At 48.9% G+C, this 21,633-nt stretch overlaps 1 protein-coding gene across 1 annotated transcript in view; it reads right to left on the reverse strand.

The window, feature by feature from the left end:
- Positions 1–20,955, reverse strand: part of LOC112551020 — a 28,656-nt gene extending 7,701 nt beyond the window's left edge. Inside the window, exon 1 of the mRNA XM_025209554.1 lies at positions 20,716–20,955. Coding sequence (XP_025065339.1) covers positions 20,716–20,955 — 240 coding nt within the window. The remainder of the gene's footprint in view (positions 1–20,715) is intronic.
- Between the last annotated feature and the right edge of the window lie 678 nt (positions 20,956–21,633).

A 21,633-nucleotide genomic window follows, 5' to 3' on the forward strand; every position in this document is an offset into this window, starting at 1 on the left:
TCCTGCTGACTCTGCTGGGCACGTGCTGGGCTCTAGCAAGTTGACCTGGCCTTCCCTCCAGGTGTAGACAGGGCCCGTCTCAGTGCTCAGTGACCTGGGCAGGGGATAAAGGTTATGAATGATGGGGACCAAGGAGGGAATTGGGCTTCTGGAAAACTCAGGGCATCCAATAAGGACAGCAGGTGCTATAGGGCTAGACTCACCAAGGCATCGGGAACGCAGAGCTGTTGGGGGCTTTGAAACATTTTTCTTGGGTTCTGACTTAACTTGTAGGAAGGCCATGGGGCCTACTGGATAAGAGCAAGGAGTCAGGACTCCCTGAATCTGTCCCTACCCTTGGCAAAACATGGGGGTTTGGTTTGCTATTGCCTAGGGATGTTAGGAGTAAGGGTGCTGGGTTCCCTGCCTGGTTTGGGAGGGCAGGGAGTTTACTGGGCTAGGGTGGAGGTGGGGGGATACTGTGAGCCAGGACTCTTGGACTGTATCTACAGCCCTGACAGGGGAGGGGGTTAAGTGGGTTACAGCAGGGAGGGTTGGGACTGTGGACTCCTGGGCTCTGTCCCCAGCTCCAGGACAGGATTTGGGTTTGGCTGGTTCAGGGTGCTGGGATTCAGGACTCCTGAGTTCCAGCTCTAGTTTGGGGGCAGATGGGCAGGGCTGTATTGAGTGTTACTCAGGTGATGCCACTGGGGAAGTCTGGTCAAGGCTGTTGTAGCTCCCAGTATTAGGGCTCCCTGGTCCCCCAACTGCTGTATCTCTTTGCAGACTCTCACTTCTTCCTGTGCCCCTGAGTGGGAGGAGCTGCTGGTCAGATACAAACTGTTTTACCCCTTCCTGGTATATATATAATAAGCAGCAAGGGGACTGAGACTCAGACTCAGCCTCGCAGGCAGCTGGACCTAGCTGTGACAGGATCCCCAGCACCAGAACCTGGGTAAGCATGGGGACACTGCTGTACTGACCCAGCCTCAGGGGAAATGCAGAGAGGGAGCTGAGATGAGGATGCAGCCCTGCCCACCCTGAGGGAGGCACAGCAGGAGTGTCTGTCATTAAGAAAGAAGATAGAGACTCTCCAAGTCAGACTTCATGGCAGGCTGGTGCTGTGGTTCGGCTGTGCGGTGGGGTTGTCAGGGCTGGCCCCCTTTCCCCTTCTTCTGGGATGGGAGTTTGGAGACCAAATCCTAAGACAGGGGTTTAGGTTGTAGCCGTGTTGGTCTAAGGACATAGGCAGACAAGGTTCCTTGGGTGAATTTGATATCTTTTATTAGACCAACCCAAACAGTTGGATAATAGTTATTAAGCAAGCTTTCGGGTTCAAAAACCCTTCGTCAGGCTAAGGAAGTTTCAGCAGTTGGTGTGTGCTCTTCCTGGATGGATGCTTCTTCCATCCAGGAAGAGCACACACCAACTGCTGTAACTTCCTTAGCCTGATGAAGGGTTTTTGAACCCGAAAGCTTGCTTAATAACTAAATCCTAAGACAGGGCATTTTGGCATTCTCAGGTCCTGCTGAGAAATGCAGCTGTGACTGCTCTGTGCCTCAGTTTCCCTATGTGCAAACAAGGTCTAATTTCTTTATGTGTCTTGTGCCTGTGCAGTACGAGATCTTTGAGCAATAGGGGTCTGTGCAGTGCCCAGTACAACGGCCAGTAGGGCATGTGCAGCACCCGGCACAGACGGGGTGTTGTTTCAGACAGAGTTGGTCCATTGCCTGGTGTAATTAGGCCCCATCTTAGCCAGACCATCGAGGTGTGACTGTCAATGCCGTAACAATTCTCCTGTTTCTAGGTGAGGAGGATCTTTATGTGGTGCCAGTAGATTTGGGGAGAAGGGACTTAGGGATATTGATGGAGGGTGGGGTGCGGTGATGGGAGAGAGATTTGGGGCAGTATGGGGTGGGCAGGGGAAGAACCAGGGGTTGTGTAGTGGTGTGGTTGCACCCCATCCCCGTTGAATTCCCTGCCCAGTAGCTCAGCTCTGCAGCTGTTGGTGAACTAAGGACTTTGGATTCTTATTGAGCATACGAGGCTGCAGTGGCTGAACAGCCCGGGAGGGTTTCACTTGTGTCTTGGCAGTGACACTTCCTTTGCTTCTTTCCCATTTCACTCTGCGCTGCTCCACATCCCACTTGGGAAAATCCTAGATCCACTGATGGTGGTGGGGAGAGGTAACAGGACGAGGGTCTTTGGGTCAGTGCCACAGCATGAGGGGGTTGTGGTTAGTCTCCAGCTCTGGTAACTGTCTCCATTCATCTCCACTGCCCCTGCAGGTGGATTGAGTGGATCTTGGGGAGCCATGTCTCCAAGGGGACCCCATGCCACCCTGATGCTGCTGTTCTTCCTGCTATGCTGCTGTTCTTCCTGCTGCCCCTGTCGTTGTCCTGGCTGGCTGTAGACGACTGGGAAAGGCCCTACAACAAGTTCCAGAGACAGCATGTGGACAGTCAGTCAGAGCCTCCATTCACTAGCTGCTACTGCAATGAAATGATGAAGACAAGGAATATGACCACTAATGAGTGTAAGAACACCAACACCTTTATCCATTCTCATATATTGACGATAAATGCCATCTGCAGCAACAGATACAGAAAACATGACCATTATGTTAGCCCCAATTTATTTAATGTCACTGTGTGCAAAATAAACCGTCATGCACAAAATGGCTGTCACTACACTGCATGGAACAGGGTAAAGAAGATTTGCATTGACTGTTGGAATGGTAAGCCAGTGCATTATGTCTCACTGTGAAATTGCTAGCTCTGAGCACCACTGCCCCATCTCAGTCCAAATGCCACTGCATTGGTGCCTTCCTATTGCCCATTATGCGGTGCAGGGGCTGACTTGAATTTTCTTGCTGCTTTCTGCAATTTCTTTGCTTGTGACAAGATATCAGGAGAATTCACAGATTCATTGGAATTGTTGCTTTTCCTGTGGCCTCAAACGTGCAAACTCTAGACTGTAAATCATGCACCATAGTGCCTGCACCACCCTAGCCCCCCATATCAAATAAACAGCTGCAACTGCAAATTGTCTGGGACTGTGTGTGTTTGTGTGCACGTGTGTGTGTGCATGCCTCTGTGTGTGTATGTGTGTGTGTTGCAAACTGTCTGGGAGTGTGTGCGTGCATTTGTTTGTATGTGATGCAAAGTTTATGGAAGTGTGCGTGTGGAAGTGTGTGTGTGTTGCAAACTTTCGCAGTGTGTGTGTGTGTATGATGCAAAGTGTCTGGGAGTGCGTGTGTGTGTTTCCGTATGTGTGATAAACTGTCTGGGAGTCTGTGTATGTATGTGTGTGTTGTAAACTGCCTTTGTGTGTGTGTGTTGCAAACTGCCTGGGAGTGTGCATGTGTGTGCATGTTGCAAACTCCCTGAGAATGTGTGTGTGTGTGTGTGTGTGTGTGTGTGTGTGTGTGAGCCTTACAAACTGTCTGGGAGTGTGTGTGTGCACATGTGTGCCTGTTGCAAACTGCCTGGGGGTATGCAAGTGTGAGTCTGTGTGTTGCAAACTTTCTGGAAGTGTGCACCCATGTTTCATAGTTTCATAGTGCTTAGGGTCAAAGGGACCTAAACAGATCATCAGGTCCAACCCTCTGCCTCGGGCAGAAACGGGTGCTGGGGTCATATCACCCCAGCCAAATATCTGTCCACCCTCCTCTTGGAGACCCCCAAGGTAGGAGACAGCACCACCTCACTTGGGAGCCCATTCCAGAGCCTGGCAGCCCTAATCGTAAAGTAATGCCTTCTGATGTCCAGCCTGAACCTTCTCTCTAATGACTTGTGGCTGTTATTCCGAGATATCCCCGGTGGTGCTCGGGGGAACAGAGCCTCCCCCAATTCCTGTTGGTTCCCCCTGATGAGTTTGAAAATGGCCACCAGATCCCCTCTCAGCCTTCTCTTGTGGAGGCTGAATAGGTTTAGGCCCTTTAGCCTCTCTTTGTAGGGCCTGCCCCGCTGCCCCTTGACCATGCGAGTGGCCCTCCTCCGGACCCTCTCAATGCTAGCCACATCCCTCTTGAAGGACAAGCAAAACTCATGTCATGGGTGACAGTGTGTGTGTTAAGGCGCAGCAGGGTGAAACCTGCAGGCCTGCTAGCCCCTGCTGTGGCCACGAAGCCTGCCAGCTGTCAAGGAGATAGGCGCAAGGGTTCTGGGTTCTGGCACCCTGCACCTCTAGTTGCTGACAGACAAAACTCATGTCATGGGTGCTTGTGCAACTGTTTGTCTTGGGGCACAGCAGGGGTGGGGGAAAACTACTGAAGGCCTGGCTGTTAGGCCCTGCTGCAGCCACAAAGCCTACCAGCTATTAAGGAGATAGGTGCAGGGGGGTTCTGGGCCCTGCACCCCTAGCTGCTGACAGACAAAACTCGTGACATGGGTGCTTGTGCAACTGACTATGTCTGTCTTGCAGCAGAAGCAGTTCCCAGCTCTGTATTGATTCTTTCTTCTCCTTAGCCTGTGGTTTCCTAGGTGTTAATCCTTGCTCATTAACTCTGTTATCCACCACTTTCTGGGTGTGACCATCGAGCCAATTTGCCACCCATCTGACTGTGTAGGCATCAGTGCAGCAGTCATCTAGTTTTTTTAAGAGAATATGGAGGGAAACCTTGTCAAAGGCCTTCTTTAAGTCCAGGAAGACAACATCCACCCCGACACCCTTGTCCAGGGACTTTGTGACCTGATCATAAAAAGAAACCAGCTTAGTCAGGCAGGACCTGCCCTCAATTAACCCATGTTCGTTGCCCCTGAGCATTACCTCGCCTGCTGGGCACTTGCAGATATGCTCTTTCATAATTTTCTCAAAGGTCTTCCCAGGGACCGAGGTGAGACTGACTGGCCTATAATTGCCAGGGTCCTCCTTTCTCCCCTTCTTGTAAATGGGGACCACATTGGCTCTTTTCCAATCCTCTGGTACCTGGCCAGTGCCCCACGAGCACTCATACAACCGTGCCAGGGGCCCCGCTATGACCACTGCCAATTCCCTCAGCACCCTTGGGTGAAGAGCATCTGGACCTACTGATTTAAACACATCCAGCCCCTCCAAAATTTGCCTAACTAGGTCATCTCTGACCCTAAGCATAATGGGGCCTCCCCTGGGTCCATCCACAATTCTAGTGGGGGAGATGTCCTGGTCCCTGTTCAGGAATATGGAGGCAAAGAATTCGTTAAAGACGTCAGCTTTTTCGTTTGCCGCAATCACCAGATTGCCAAGTCTGTCTTGTAGGGGCCCCATGTTACCCAGTGCTGCCTTCTTACTTCCTTTGTATTTCATAGGTTTCATAAACATTAGGGCCGGAAGGGACCTTGGATGATCATCAAGTCCAGCCCCCTGCCCGGGGAGCAGGAAGTCAGCTGGCGTCATAGGATCCCAGCAAGATAAGCATACAAATTTCTCTTGAAGGCGTTCAATGTAGCTACTTGAACCACCTCTGGTGGCAGGCTATTCCAGACCTTGGGGGCTCGGACAGTAACGAAATTCTTCCTTATGTCCAGCCTGAATCGGTCTTGCAGGAGTTTATAACTGTTCGACCTTGTCATCCCTTGCGGCGCTCTGGTGAACAATCGTTCCCCCAGATCCTGGTGAACACCCCTGATAAACTTATAGGTGGCCATCAGATCGCCCCTGAGCCTGCGCTTTTCCAGGCTAAAGAGTCCCATAGCTCTCAGACTGTCATCGTAAGGAAGGACTTTTTATTATCCTTAATTCTGTTCACTAGCCCTAGCTCCATCTCTGCCTTGGCCTTCCTAACAGCCTCCCTGCAGTCCCGAGCAATGGAGGTGTAATCCTTGGTGATAGCCCCTTGCTTCCACTGTTTGTATGCCTCCTTTTTTTGCCCTCAGACATCCCTGGATGCCTTTGCTGAGCCATGGGGGCTTCTTAGCACTCCTGCCCCACTTGGTGTGCATTGGGACTGACTCCCTTTGAGCTTGGAGGATCGTCTCCTTTAGGAACAACCACGCATCTTGGACTCCCATCTCAATGAAGCTCCGAGACCCCAATGCCTCTCCTACTAACCTTATTAGCTTACAGAAGTCAGCCCTCCTGAAGTTGAAGACCTCTGCCTTGCTGCTTGCTTTCACCAGCCTCTGCAGGATAGTAAATTCCAGCAGGCGATGATCACTGTCGCCCAGGTGGTCGAGTACCTGCAGACCCCTCACCAGGTCGTTGCCTGTGGCAAGGACCAAGTCCAGCAAGGCATTTCCCCTGGTGGGACTATGCACCTCCTGGGTTAGGTGGAGGTCCTGTATCCTGGCCAGGAACCTATATGAGCAGTCAGACCTGGCTGACTGCTCCTCCCAGCAAATGTCTGGGTAGTTTAGGTCACCCAGGACAACCACGTCCCATGACTTTACAGCCTCCGTGAGCTGACCTGAGGATTCCAGGTCCAGCTCGTCCCCCTGGTGAGGCGGTCTGTAGTAGATGCCCACTATCAAGTCACTTTCCCCACGACCCCCTTGCATTCTTACCCAGAGTGCCTCAGTTTGCCCCTCCTCCAACCCCATCCTGATCATTGAGGATATGTATTGTTCTTTGACGTATAGTGCTACACCGCCCCACCCCCTTTTTCCTGCTCTGTTTCGCCTGTACAGACTGTATCCCTGGATGTCCACTGCCCAGTCATGGGCAGAATCGCACCAGATTTCCGTGAGCCCCACCAGGTCTGGGTTTTTGCTAGGTAGCAGGAGGGCGAGTTCCTCCTGCTTTTTCCCCATGCTTCGAGCATTTGTGTAGAGGCATTTGAGGCCTCCTGTAAGTGCCTGTGCTGCCCTCTTGTTCCTAAGTCCGCCCTGGCCCCTGTCACTTACCTGGGTACTACCTGTGCGTGTCACCTGGCTTGACGGTGAAGTGTCCTCGTGTTTCTCTGCATCCCTGTCCCCATGTGTGTGTTGCAATCTGTGTGGGAGCGTGTGTGTATGTGTGCTGCAAACTGGAACTCTGTGTGTGTGTGTGTGTGTGTGTGCTGTAAACTGTCTGGGAGTTTGTTTTCATGTGTTGCAAACTGTCTGGGAGTATGCATGTGTGTTGCAAATTGTTTGAAAATGTGTGTGTGTGTGTTGCAAACTGCTGGGAGTGTGTGTCTGTGTGTTGCAAACTGTGTGTGTGCGTGTGCCTGTGTTATAAATGGTGTGGTAGTGTGTTTGTTGGTGTGTGTGTTTTGCAAACTTCCTGAGAGAGAGAAAGAGAGAGAGAGAGAGAGAGAGAGAGAGAGAGTGGTACAAACTTCCTGTGAGCATGTGCATGCTTGGCAAACTGCCTGGGGCTGTCTGTATGTGTTTCTGTGTGTGTGTTGCAAAATGTCTGGAGTGTGTGTTTTGCAAACTATGTGGCAGAGCGTGTTTGTGTGCTGCAAACTCTCTAGGGGTGTTTTTGTGTGAGTTTGTTGCAAACTGTCTGGGGGTGTGTGTGTGTTTTGCAAATTGTCCAGGAATTTGTGTGTGTATTAGTGTGTTGCATACTGTCTGGGAGTTTGTGTGTGTGTTGCAAACTGTCTGGAGTTGTGTGGTGTGTTTGTTTGTGTGTGTTAAAAACTACCGGGTGGGGGGGGGGAGTGTATGTGGTTGTGTGTGCTGCAAAGTGACCAGGTGCGTGTGTTTCAAACTGTCTGGGAGTATGTGTGCATTTGTATGTATTGCAAAATGTCTGGGAATCTGTATGCGTGTGTGTATGTGATGCAAATTGGCTGGGAGTGAGCACGTGTGTGGTGTAAACTGTCTGGGAATGAGTGTGTGTTTGTGGTGCAAATTGTTTGGGAATTTGTTTGCGTGTGTGTGTTGCAAACTTTCTGGGTGTATGTGTGTTGCAGACTGTCTGAAAGTTTGTGTTTGTGTGTGTGTTGCAAACTCTCTGGGGGTGTTTTTGTGTGTGTTTGTTGCATCCTGTCTGGCAGTTTGTGTGTGTGTTGCAAACTCTGAGAGTGTGTGTGCATGTATGTGTGTTTTGTAAACATTTTGGGAGTGTGTGTGTATGTGTGTGTTTTAAGCTGCATGGGAGCGCATGTGTGTTTGTGTGGGTGTATGTTTTTGTGTGTTGCAAACTGTGGGAGAATATGTTTGTTACAAACTCTCTGGGGGTGTTTTTGTGTGTGTTTTGCAAACTGTCTGGGAATGTGTATGTGTTAGTCTGTGTTGCATATTGCCTGGGAATTGTGTGTGTTGCAAACTGTGTGGCATATTGTGTGTGTTGCAAAGTGCCTGGGGGAGTGTGTATGGAAATGTATGTGTGTGCATGTGGGGGGGGTTGTGTGTGTTGCAAAGTGCCTGTGCGCGCGCGTGTGCATTTCAAAATGTCTGAGAGTGTGTGTGCGTGTGTGTGTGTTTTGCAAACTGCCTGGCAGTGTGTGCGTGTATTTGTGTGTATGTGATGCACAGTGTCTGGGAGTGTGTGTATGTATTGTAAACTGTGTGTGTGTATGTGTTGCAAACTGGGAGTGTGTGTGCATGGATGTGTGTTTTGTAAACATTTTGGGAGTGTGTGTGTATGTGTGTGTTTTAAGCTGCATGGGAGCGCGTGTATGTTTGTGTGGGTGTATGTTTTTGTGTGTTGCAAACTGTGGGAGAGTATGTTTGTTACAAACTCTCTGGCGGTGTTTTTGTGTGTGTTTTGCAAACTGTCTGGGAATGTGTATGTGTTAATCTGTGTTGCATATTGCCTGGGAATTGTGTGTGTTGCAAACTGTGTGCCATATTGTGTGTGTTGCAAACTGCCTGGGAGAGCGTGTGTATGGAAGTGTATGTGTGCGCGTGTGGGGGGGGTTGTGTGTGTTGCAAAGTGCCTGTGTGCACGCGTGTGCATTTCAAAATGTCTGAGTGTGTGTGTGCATGTGTGTGTGTGTGTGTTGCAAACTGCCTGGGAGTGTGTGCGTGTATTTGTGTGTGAGTGATGCACAGTGTCTGGGAGTGTGTGTATGTAATGTAAACTGTCTGTGTGTGTATGTGTTGCAAACTGGGAGTGTGTGTGTGTTGCAAATGGGTTGTGTGTTGTGTGTGTTGCAAACTGGCTGGGAGTGTTTTTGTGTGTTGTAAACTTTATGTGTATTTCTGTGTGCATTGCAAACTGTCTTGGGGTGTTTGTGTGGGGCAGATCTACAGAGGTGGGGTGCAGTGGGGAAAGCCCCCTCTGCAGCAGGGCTGTGGGGTAAGTGCTCGTGATGTCATTTTCCATGCTGTGCCGAAGCAGCATTGTTTTTCCTCCTATTTGATTTTTCTGTGTCTGGGGTGGAGAGGGAAGAGGGGAGTAGGGTGTGCAGAGACTTCTGGGTCTTTACCCCACCTGATATCAGCCCTAGGCCCCACAACTTTGTGCCAACCTTGCTCAGGATGACTTCTCCTGGCCCTGGGGCCCCATCCACCTCAGCCATTGCTCCTGCCCCACTTCCTCCCTCATCATGGGGGTCTGATCTCTCCTGCCCCTTCCCTCTCCCCTGCCCCATTCCCTCCACTTAACAGATAGGTGCTGTCTGTGTGTCTGTCAGTGTCTCTGTGTCTGTCTGTCTGCATGTCACTCCTAAGTCACAGCCCCCCCCCGGCCCTGCCACCCCCCCCACCCTGGCCCCCAACACCTTCACAAATACCGCCCCCCCCCAAAAGAAATTAAAAAAAAAAGCATCTCATGATTTACGTGCCAATCTCCTGTTTTTTTAAGAGTTTGTCTCATGATTTTTGACATGGTGGGGTTGGCAATACTGCTTAGCCCCTCTCTGACTCATTTTAATGCCCATTCTCCTCTGGCTCTTTTGCTTCACAGTTAAAACATGCCATAGTCTCTCCCATCCTAAGTACCCCCATCTGTCTCAGCCTCTCTCCAGTTCCTGCCAACCTCCCTTCTTTCACTTCCCAGCACACGGGCCACCTGTCTGCAGTTGCCACCTGGACGTCCCTTCTCCAGCTCCTTGCAAGATCCTCTCCAGTCCAACCTGAAAGCTCTCACCCGTCTCCAGCCATGTCAGACCCAGAGCTCCAGTCTCCTCTTCTTTGACCTGTTGACAATGCTTTTCTCCTGTCAATCCTGGTCTTTTGTGATGTCCTGTACTCTTTCCTATCCTCTATCCTATTTCCTCCTTCCAAATGTCCATTGATTCTCTGGAGGAGAATTAAAAAAGACCGTGCTTCTCACTTCCATCCAACGTCTGCATCTTTATGTGGTCCCCTGGGCTGTCCCTGCCCAGCTTCCCTTCCCGGTCTGTACTGTATCTATAAATAAACTCACCCACAAGTCCAAACTCAACCACCAGCTCTATGTACTGACCCCAAATCTCTCTCTCTGCTCCACATGTGTGTCTTTCCAGCCAAGGAGAAACATCAGTCTTTTCCTCCAACTCCCTCATGGATGTCTGACCTTTAGCACAAGTTCAAGACAAATAATCTTTTAATTTCTACCTCTTAATCACCACCGCACCCACCCCACTCCCGTTACCTCTTTTTGCAATCTCTGCAGGTAAGTCCTCCATCCTGTCTGCCACTCAGACCACGCACCTAGGGCACTGTAATCAGCAGGGCCCTCTGTCTCCAGACCAGATTTATCTTGCTAGTCCTTTCTGTAGAATATCTCAGAGGTTTGGCCCTGACTCTTCACCCATCCAGCTACTACTATCACCTGCTCTATTTACCTCACCCCCAAGTTACTATAAAGTCCTTCCCCTTGGCCTGGACAGCTTCAGTTTTTCCCTCACCATGTACTTCTTGAGTCACACTGAAGATTACCGCCTCACCCTACCTCTTGAACCATGTCACCCTCACTGGGCCTCCCTTCTGAACTGTGTCACACAGGAGCTGCTTTTTTCCCCTTTTAGGGCCCTTTATGGATGATCCTCGCCCATCAAGGCGCTCTTCACCTTTTTGTGGTGATGGGGCTTACATATCCTCATCATCCTGAGAGCTATGCTGGTAGCACTTTAGCTACTGGAAGGGTCTCCCAAGCTGGACAGGTTGAAGGTGAGGGATCTATCAAAAAGATATGCCCTGGGCCTCCAGGTTGGGGGTTGGGCCTAGGGCTAACACACCCATACTGGAAAAAATAGCTTTTTATAAAACTGACACTGTTGCATCAGAGTTGGTTGGCCTCAAGTTTAAACAGACCTTGGAAATGAATAAAGGAGTTACCATTTGGAACCTCGAATGCAGCAAGCTCTTATAGACCAAGAATGGTCCATCCCTAATTGAGAACCTGGGAAAATACAAGATGGACATAATAGCTTTGCAAGGGATACAATGACTTGGAACAGAAAGTGTAGAGATCAACAATCACCTCATACTTTATAGTGGAACAAAGACAAACAGATATGATTATAGCACAGGTTTTACGATAAGCCCAAAAGCACAATCTTCCCTTATGAATTTCCAAAGTTTTAATGAAAAAATCTGCACACTAAGATTGTGAATCCAATTGTTCAAAATCACATTCCTAAGTATACATGCACCCACAGAAGAAACAAAAAATACCAAGAAAGATGTATTCTATGATTTACTTGAGCATGTGTTTGAGAACGTACCAAAACACAATATCAAGATTGTACTAGAAGACTGCAATCCAAATTGCGTATGCAAACAAATGGTTGGTGCAAAATGTCTTCACAAAAACTCTGATGGAAATGGGATAAGACTCATCACCTTTGCTTCAAGCAAAAATACGAACACCAGGAGGACAACATTTCTCCATAAAAACATGCACAAACAAATGTGGATGTCTCAAGATGGAAAAACAGCAAACTACATTGATCTCATACTTACAGAAAAATGACATAGAAACAGCATAAGAAGTAGAAGAAGTTAAAGAGGCACGAATCCAGGCACAGATGATTTTCTTTTTGGGGGAAGAATATTAATGAGCAAAACTAAGGTGCTGCAGAACACAGATAAATTTGACTTTGAACAAGTCAAACAGGCAAAGGTGAGTGAACATATATCAATCACAAATTAAAAACAGGTTTTAGACCTTGAAGAACTTGCTGAAATCAATGAGGAAATGAGTGAAAGTGACAAGAAGGTTCTAAGTACCAATGAACAATACAGGTGCATAAAAATGTAATCATAGAGAATGCAGAAAAAGTAGAAGAGATACCAAAGAAAATCAGAAGAAACATGGGGTTTCTATAATGAATGCAGGCAAGCTACAAATAAAGTGCAAGCAGCCAGACAACACCTCCTCCAGTGAAACTCAAATCAGAACATGGGTGCAAGACTGGAAGAATAGAAGGAAATCATCTGAGAAACACAGGAAGTTCTAAGGAAAAAATGTCAACAACTGAATCAACTTTAGGAGATCAAGGAACAAGAATGCGAGCAATTTCTATGAAGGAGTCAAACACTATAAATAAGGATATGAAGCACCTACATCAGTCATCAGAGACAAAAATAGAAACCTCCTCGCAGACAAGAGCAGCAATCGTAAAGAAATGGAGACAATATTTTGCAGAACTATTAAACTGCCTACCCCTGACAGTGCCAGTAGAACAAGAAATATATTCATCAGCTGAATGAAGAAGAGAAGAAGCATTTTTTGCAAAAGTGAAAACAGCCATTGCAAAACTTGAGAACAATAAGGAACTGATGGCACTTTATAAAGAAATTCATAAATTAATTTTCTTTATCTGGAAGTACTCTGTTGTACCTGATGGTTGGAGAGAAACCTTAATAGGGTCCATCTTCTGTTTGCCCTATTAAATATTAAAAAGGTAGCAAACTGGAGTGTCCAGCAATTACCTATAAAGTATTCTATAATATCTCGCTACAGCACATGCTACCTTACACAGAAAAAAATACAGAGAGAATACCAGTATGGATCCTCAGGAATAGATTGATGATAGACCAAATCTGCTCACTCTGCCAAATACTTGAGTAAAAATGGAAATATAATCATCATACACATTCTATTCATAGACTTCCAAAAATCCTATGAAAGCACACACCGAGAAAGTCTCTAGGCCTTATTAGCTCATTTAGGAATTTTCAACAATTAATTGAACTCCTTAAAGTTTATATGCATGAATTCAAAAACAGAATTAGCACCCATGGAGGAAATTGGACCTTTCCTTAATTAAAGCTGGATAGAGAAAGGGAGATGGTCTGTCTGTAGTCCTATTCAGTCTGGCATTGGACAAAGAAATTAGGTGCATAAATAATACGAAGTATGGAGTTCAGGTGAAAGAAGAGCATAAAGTCCTTACATATGCTGATGATACAGCTCTAATAAGTGAAAATATGAATGATAGAGAAGCTTTGTATATCAGACTAGGTAATAAATGAAGCAAAGAAAAAGGGGTACAAGTGAACATGGATAAAACATGATAGCTACTGTTAAATAGGACAGCAGTTAATCAGGGACCTCATGGAAAAATAACACAAATTTTAGGCAAGTGACTCACTTCCTAATCAGGCCATGAATAACCTATGTCAGTCAAACCTGGGTTTTATCACAAGCAAACCAGATAGTACTAGATCAGGGGTTGTCAACCTGTACAGTACAGACTCATAGGGGTGGGCTTGAGACAAGCATGAACCTGAGGTTTCTGAGGTTCTCAGGGAGATGTGACACCTCCTGCCCTGCTCCCTTGTGGCTTTGAATGTGTCACTCTGGGCTTCTTGATGGCCTCACATTTTCCATTTCCTGCCTACCCACAGCTAGAGCTGAAAACCCAACTTGGACACATCAGGTCAGCCCAGGACTGGAGCACTTTCTATAAAGAGCATCCTGTCTTTTCAGGTGCAGTCTACCCCAGCCTCACCCAACACCTCCGTGCATGGAGGAACAAAGGGGCACTTTGACTAGGCACCAGACAGCAATTGTTCCACCATCCCTTGCACAGACACAGGGGAAACCACCCACGCAGCTAGGTGAGAAGCTGGACCTGAGCTGTGGCAGCTCAGAATTTGATGTGCATGGCTGGGTTGTCTAGCTTTTCCAGGCTGCAGGCAGCCTGAGCACCACATGTGCAGGCCCCAGTGACACGCTGCATAGCTCCAGGCATCGTTTGAACTGGGTGTGCACAGTTGTGGGGAGTGCCTCAGGGCGGGTATTACTACTAGATGTGCCAGACCCCTGGCTTGTGAGATTGAGATTGCATTACATTACTGAAACTTCAGCTGAATGGGACCTCATATCTGGAGCAACCTCTGAAGTGTGGGATGGAGCCATTTACTCATCCAGCCATCCTCCTGATCACTCATTAATCCACTTAACCCCTATTCTTCTGTCTACTCCCAGCCCATCCTCCTCCATTTTCCTCCTCCCACACTTCTTCCATTCAATCATCTCTCAGCAGACCCCAAGCACGAAGGTGTGATGTATTGTTAGGGTGACCATTATATTTAGAAGGAAATGTGGGATACTTTTCCCCCCTGGCCGATCCCCACCCCAGGCAGGAGGAATGGTGCCCAGCCCTGCCTATCACGCACCCCTGGCCACTGCTCAGGAGGAGTGGGCCAAGCACTGTGGGTGGAGTGGTGCTAATCCAGGACCCTTGTTTCCATTTGGCCCTTGTTTCCATTTTCACCAACCAGCCAGGACACTGGGATGGCCTATGGAATCTGGGACTGTCCTGGCCAAACCGGGATGTATGGTCATCCTTGGTACTGTGCATTAGTCATTATATATGTGTAACCCGGGTACACCCAAGGGTGTGCCCTATTCTCAATTGAATGGGATGGGTAGGCAGGAGGGGGTGCTGTGAGAGGGATGCTAGACTTTCAAGCAGATCCTTCTTTCCTCTGTAGAGTTAGCCCAAGCCCAAAGTTCTTAACTACATACAATTTATTAAGTTATAGTATACATAAACATAAAACTAAATATCATATACATATATTTACACAGTGAACACTGACCAATAACCAAGGTCAAACCCTAAATAACGCTATTTACAATGTCACAATACAACATTTGAATTACAAAATATAAGGTGCAAACATGAACAATCTTAATAACATTTATCCCTTAACATAGTCCCTGACCCATGGCAAGAGATAGTCCTCCTTCCAATGGGGCCCCTTGTGGGTTGTCCAGGAAGCACCAGGGGCCCCTCCCCTTAGGGACTTGACTAGGTGGGGGGGCTACTCACCCAGCCCCTTCTCTGGGTTAGCCCACCCCAACGCCCGCCCCAAATGTCTTGCCCCTGTGGGATCCAAGGGCCCAATGGCTCACACTCCCTGGCTCCTGGGTGCTGGGCCTCACACTGCAGTACTACTATTTCCCTGTGCCCTGGTTCGACACTGAGGGCTCTCTTAGCACAGGCTGGGCCCTTCAGCTTCGGCCAGCAGTTCTCACACCTGGTGGCTAACCCAAGCAGCTTCTGCTGCTCCCTGGCTCCCAAGGCTTGGGCCCATGTGCCGCCTTGTGCACCGTGGGACCTGGCTGCTTGCCGGGAGATGGGGCCTGAGCCGCCTCACTGCAGCCCTCAAGGCAGGCTCAAGCTCCTGCTTGCGGCTCCCAAAGCCTGGGCTCCATGCACTGAACTGTGCGCCATGATGGGCCCGAGCAGTCACACTGCTCCCAGGGCCGGGTCCCCATGCACTGTCCCTGTGCACAGTCAACAGCCCGAGTGGTCTCACACTGCTCCCAAGGTTGCTCCTCCAGTGGCAAGTTCAGGAGCCTTGGGCCTATTGCCCGCTGGGGGAGAGCCCCCCAGATTTTCTAGGCTCCGCTGTTCTTGAGTCCCTTGCTGCATCTGCCCCTCATGCTGGGCGCGCAGCTCCTTTTATACGTGCCAGGGCTCCGCCCCTGAAGTCATCCGGACCTGAAAGTTTGCAGTCTTCAACCAGGTCAGGGAGAGCTCTTCTCCCCCTCCCCTCAGGAAAGGGGCGTGACTTTATTTCTCCTGCTGCCTCCTGATTGGTGGATGGGCTCCACCAATGAAAACAGTAAGATATCAAGCCTGGGACTCAACCCAAGCTCTAAAAGGTGAGCCTGCTACATATGGTACTGTTTTTTTAAAATGGGGTTAGGGTCTGCCTCTTTAGGCATTGGTTTTGGTTTCTGTCCAGAACAATAAAGTTACCACCCACGTGAGCTGGTCTTTCTGCTACTTTACTCCCCGCCACCACTGTGAAGGCACAACAAAAGGCACCAACCAGAACATTCAGGCCACCCCCCACTCCCCTGCTGCCCAGTCTGGACACTCTCGTAGGGTTCATTCTTGAAAGATCTCGGGGCAATGTGACTGCAATTTAAGACTGAGTCAGTTGTGGATGGGGCAGTAGGTGAGCACAACTGAGGCTGCTCTCTTTTGCCTCCGTCAGGGGATCCAATGGAGACTTTTTAAAATGACCGTTGGTACAATGTGGCTAAGATCAGCCATGGTTTCAAGTTCCCCAAACTAGTACATTGGCCCAGTGAGCCCTGGCACCTGGCACTGCATGCAGCACAGTACGTCCTGTGAGTGCTGGCCTCCACCATGTGCTCCATACATGTGCTCAGCCCTGTAAGAGCATGAGCTGAACCAACAAAGAGGCTACTGCAGGTTAGCATGGCTTGCCCCTGCACAATCCCAGAGCAGAGTCGGTCAGGACCCTTTCTCCAAGACGGATTTGTGCGGGGAAAGGATGGTTTCCTCAGAATCAAAACACTGTGAAGAGCATGGGAATTCTTCCAGAGACAAGTGACCTAGGCTGTTCTGATCATATAAAACACGGACATTCCAGATGAGAATGTTCCAAAGACATATTGTGGGAGAAAAAAATTACCAAATACATTTATAATAAAATAAGAAAAAATGCCCTCAAAGTTGAAGAGGGTCAACATTTGAATTAAATATTTCAACTTAACTGAAACAAAACATATCCATTATTTGAATTATAGAATCATGGAAAATTAAGATTGGAAGGGACTGTAGAAAGTTATCTAATCCAACCTCCTGTTCAAAGCAGGATTATCCCTAATTACCTCATCCCAGACAAAACTTTGTCTACCTGGGTCTTAAAAGCCTCCAAGTATAACCCAGGCGGTACTCCAAGAGGTACCCCCTCTCCAATTCAAGGGATCAAAGCAGGTGCACAAGCGCTGTGGGAGGTATAGGGACTCTCCTTCCCCTATAGAGCAGAACCAGACCACCACTGGGGCCTTAACCATATACCTTTTAATGAGAGAACAGTACTGGGAACATAACAGGCATAAACCAGGGGGTATAGGGGACACTACAATGCCCCAAGGGGGCAGGATTCAACAAAGGTTAGACACTTACAATCATAGACATATTCATCCAGTTGACAAAAGACAGGGTTGACAAAATATAAAACACAAACAGCAGAACAAACAATACTGGTTGGTGAAATATAAAAGGCAAATAATACAAAATGTCAAATAACAAGGAATATAGGGCCTAGGTACCTGGAGGGGGGGAAAGAGGGAAAACACAATGACCCCTTTCCACTGCAACAAGGAACTCTCCCTGTTACTTCACTCACCCCAAGTCACCAAAGCTAGGACTTGAATTCAGATCTCTCACATGGTAGGCAGAAACTCTACCATACAGCCATCAGTGCTGGCACTACTCCAGGCTGCTAGGGGTCTTGACCTTCCCAGATCCCCTGCCTCACGACGAGCTGCCTGGCCTCTTATTGGAGGAGCTGGAAGCAGAGCTGGGAACCTCTCAGGTCACTGTCTTTGCTGGAGCTGGGGAGCCTCTCGTAGGGGATCCTGGAGCCCAGCAGGAGCCTCTCCTGCTGGTAGCACGCCGTGCTGCTGAGAGTCCAACTGCTGCCTGCAGGTCCCACTCCTTCAGGTGCTTCTGGGGCCTGGGGCTGATATTAGGTGCAGAGAAGTCCTAGAAATCTCTGAACACCCTGCTTCCCAGTTCCCTTTCCACCCTCATTACACAAAAATCAAATAGGAAGAAAAATAAAGATGCTTCAGCACTGCATGGAAAATGACATCTTGAGCACCTGCCCCACACCCCTGCTTCGGAGGGGGCTTCTCCTACTGCACCCCCCCCCCTTGTAGATCTGCCCCACACTCCATTGTGTCACAAACCACCCCATCCTGCCTAGACTAGAAGGAAAGAGAGAGCCTAATTCCATAGACCAATAGAATAGTTATTGCCTTAGACAGGAGAAAGCCCTGGATTCTGGCTGTTGGCAATTTGCCTTTGCTCCAAAGAGGGCTTCCATGCTTTGTACGTTGTTTATTACTTATTTTAATATTCTATCTGTTTTTAATGGCTCTTGTTTTTTATTGTGCGCTACCCTGAGCCTTTTCTGGGGAAGGTGATATATAAATCAAATAAGAAAAATAAACACATAAATAATAGAGGAGCATTTACATAATAGCTAGACTGGGAGCGGGGTGGGGGAAATCAGGACACGTGCATTCTTTCCCATGGTGGGAGTGGGGGGCGGAGACTCTGCTTTCTGAGGCCTTGAGGAAGTCACTCCCTGTATGCATGGCTTTGTTTCCCAGATCTAAGATGCAGGTACTGCTTCTTGCATCCATGATCCCCCGGGACACCCAGGTCCCCTCTGTTCACCCTCCTAGCTGCAGGTGAAGGGGAAGTCCACCTCCGTACTGTACAGGAAGGAACTTCACACTCAGGAATCATAGCCATGAGGGCCGGCGAATAGCATGGAGCAGGAAATCTATCTCTAGTAAGAGGGACTGTAATGTCTCCTTGGTCATGGTCTGGAGCAAGGTGTTCATGGAGCTGGATGGAGATGTGGAATGGAGCCTGCTGAGTAGGGTTGACTCAAGCGCCCTCATACACAGCAGGCAGCGTTAGGTTAAGCCTTCCTATTGTTTCTGCAGGGAAGGGGAAACCCCCAGTGTAGGAAACATACCACTTTCCACCTCTTGGGAAGAGAAAATGAATTATTATGTACCAAGACCCCTGCCCTTCCACACACACACACACACACACACACACACACACACACAGAGTGTTCAGGCTAGTTTGCACTTGCAGCTATTTATTGCAAAAAACAGCAAGAAGGTTTAACTCAGTAACAGCTTTGAGCACTCATCAGGATGCTGGAGGATTGGGCACACATTCCTGTTGCCTCTGGATTTGGGATGGGGGGAGATGCTGTTCTGCATATTGGGCACTAGGGGCCAAAAGAGGAGGATGGACGGGCTGGGAGTGACCGTTCTGTAAACTAGGTGCTGGTGGGACAGATGAAGTGGAACTTGGACAATGTAACTAGTAGTGTGACTAAGGAGGGGAGATGGGCAACAGCCCCATGTGCTAATTTGGGGCAGGGGAATAACTGTGGCTGCCAAAACCGTGCAACCACATCAAGGTCACTGGCAGCCAGAAATCACTGCTTCCCTACTGCGCTGTCACTGCCCTGTGAGCCCAGCTGCTCTGTTGTGCCTCTGAATGTAACTAGAGAATGGAGTGGATTTGGGGCCTCTGAGACCAGGCACTTTACTCCAAGTGAAAGCTGAAGGATCCAGTGGGGTCAAGGCCTGCCCCACCCTTGGCTACTAGGGTGACACACTGCTGCTTAGCTGATAAATGATCTGTTGAATACCCGAAGCAGAGCCCTTCCCCAACTTTCCTGCCATGTCTTGATGGCATCAAAAAATTTAAGGAGGGTTCAGTGATGTAACAGAGGTGCCCCTGTTGGGGTACTCATGGTTCAGTTGCGGCTGACTTGGGGTTCCACCTCCCCTACACCCTGTCCACTCTCCAACTGCAGGTGTTGACACTTTACAGCCTGTAGCAGCTGTTTCGGCTTTCTGGCCCCACTTATCCATCGCTGACAGGTATTCTGTTGCCCGGTTCCCCAGTGGGCAGCCTCTGGACATGGTGGGACCTACTAGGCTTCCTTTCCATTACTTACTTTTTCCCTAATCTCAAGGCCTCCCGCCCTGAGCTTTGCCTTCACTAGAAGGAGTCCTAAATTGTTGGCCTCATGGGTCTTACAAAACAAAAATAAAGTAAAAAATAAAGGAACACAAGAAAGGGGGTGGCTATGAAGGGCTCAGCCAAACCCCTCTGGCTAGCTCCTCTCTAAACCTCCCTTTTATGGAGGTAGCAAGGGATCTGAGGCAGGGCAGGGAGTCAGGCAGTGGCTCCCTGGGTTTCCCTGTCCCTACTTTCATGGGGACCCAGCAGCTCAGGTGCCCCACAGCCTGGTGTCCTGTGGCATCCTCCACACCTAGGCTCAGTCATTCCAGTGTTGGGTCCCTACCTGCTCTTCTCTCCTAGGCACTGCCATTGCCTTTTAAATTCCCTGCAGTGGTGCCTGCAGCTGATGTCATCAGCCAGGCACTGCCAGACTTGGTTGATAGCAAGCTCAAAAAGTGGCACAGAGGTACTGTGTGTTGCACCGGTCCAGGCTCCAGTGAGTACCCCCTATCCCTTGGGGCTCTCTGCCCTCTCCCTTTAGGGTCAGACAGGGCTCCCAGGGCTTGGGCAGGCATGTACAGTCCTTGTCACCACACAGGGGAAGCACTCTTTTGTATTTGCCATAGTGTTCAAGAAGAGGCTGGATAAGCACCTCGTTGAGCTAGTTTGAGCTCATGAACCTCCTGCCTATAGCAGGGAACCAGACTTGATGATCTTCCAGGTCCCTACCAGTCCATTGATTCTATTATTTTATAGTGAACAGACACCAGTCCAGCTCCCTGGACTTGCTCACAAGTTATGCAGATTCTCCGGGAGATGGTGGTTGCATGGTACACACAGGCTTGCTGTCAGTCCTTTCTTATAAATTTGCAGTTGGTGACATAAAAGTTGTCATTGCTGTAATATCTATTGTTGGGCCTGTTGTTCCTGGTCCGTGTTCAGACAGCTCTTACTGATGAATCTGCATGGATGAAGGTGTTGAAGGACTTGCATGTAGGAGTGGTCATCGACTGGCATTTCATTCTCGTGCTGCAGTAGACATCATTGAATGGCGGGTGTGAGGGCTCATCAATGTGCTGCCTCTGGAACGCCTGGTATTGTGACTCCCTGTCGTCCACGGTCATCCAGGAAGACATCAGGGTCAGCATCAGGAACATCACCAGTGGGGTGGCATGGGGTCCCCTGGGAGACATGGCTTCCTCAGATCTACTCAATCCACCTGCGGAGGGGAAGGGATAGGTGACATGGATGGAGACAGTCATAGGGGAGAAGGATAAACCACCCACCCAATGCTGTCATCTATCCAAAACCATTCCCATCCCCTCTCCTCCTCTCCCCTATCCTCCCCAACTCTCCCTCCCATCACTGTTCCTAAGTCCCTTCCTCTCCCAGCAACCACTAGTGCCTTATAGAGATCCTCATCACCTAGAAAAATGAGAATTATTGGCATTAACTGTCCCATTTAAATATGGTGGCTGAGACAGGGTTCCTTATACCAGAACTTCTGCTCTGATCAGGGCTGTACTGAGTTGGGTACTGCACACACCAACACTGGATCCAGGCTCCTGTTGTGTGGGTGCATAGACAGACCCACACAGATCATTGCTTGATGATCACAGAGCAGAAATGCTAAAGGCACACAATGAAACGGTGGTCATTCTTTTTTGCACTGGGGGAAACTGAGCCACAGAGCAGTCCTGGCAGAGTTTTCCAACCCTACCTGAGAGAACTACAATACCCAGTTTTGGGACTTGGGAGAGAACAAGAATTTTCATGCAGCCAGATGTGAAATCACATGTCTAAGATCCAAGAATGCAGCCAGGCTGACAGGGGTGTAGGTTGTAGCCATGTTGGTCTAAGGACATAGGCAG

Source organism: Alligator sinensis, unplaced genomic scaffold (assembly GCF_000455745.1).
Source record: "Alligator sinensis unplaced genomic scaffold, ASM45574v1 scaffold842_1, whole genome shotgun sequence".
Taxonomy (NCBI): Eukaryota; Metazoa; Chordata; order Crocodylia; family Alligatoridae; genus Alligator; species Alligator sinensis.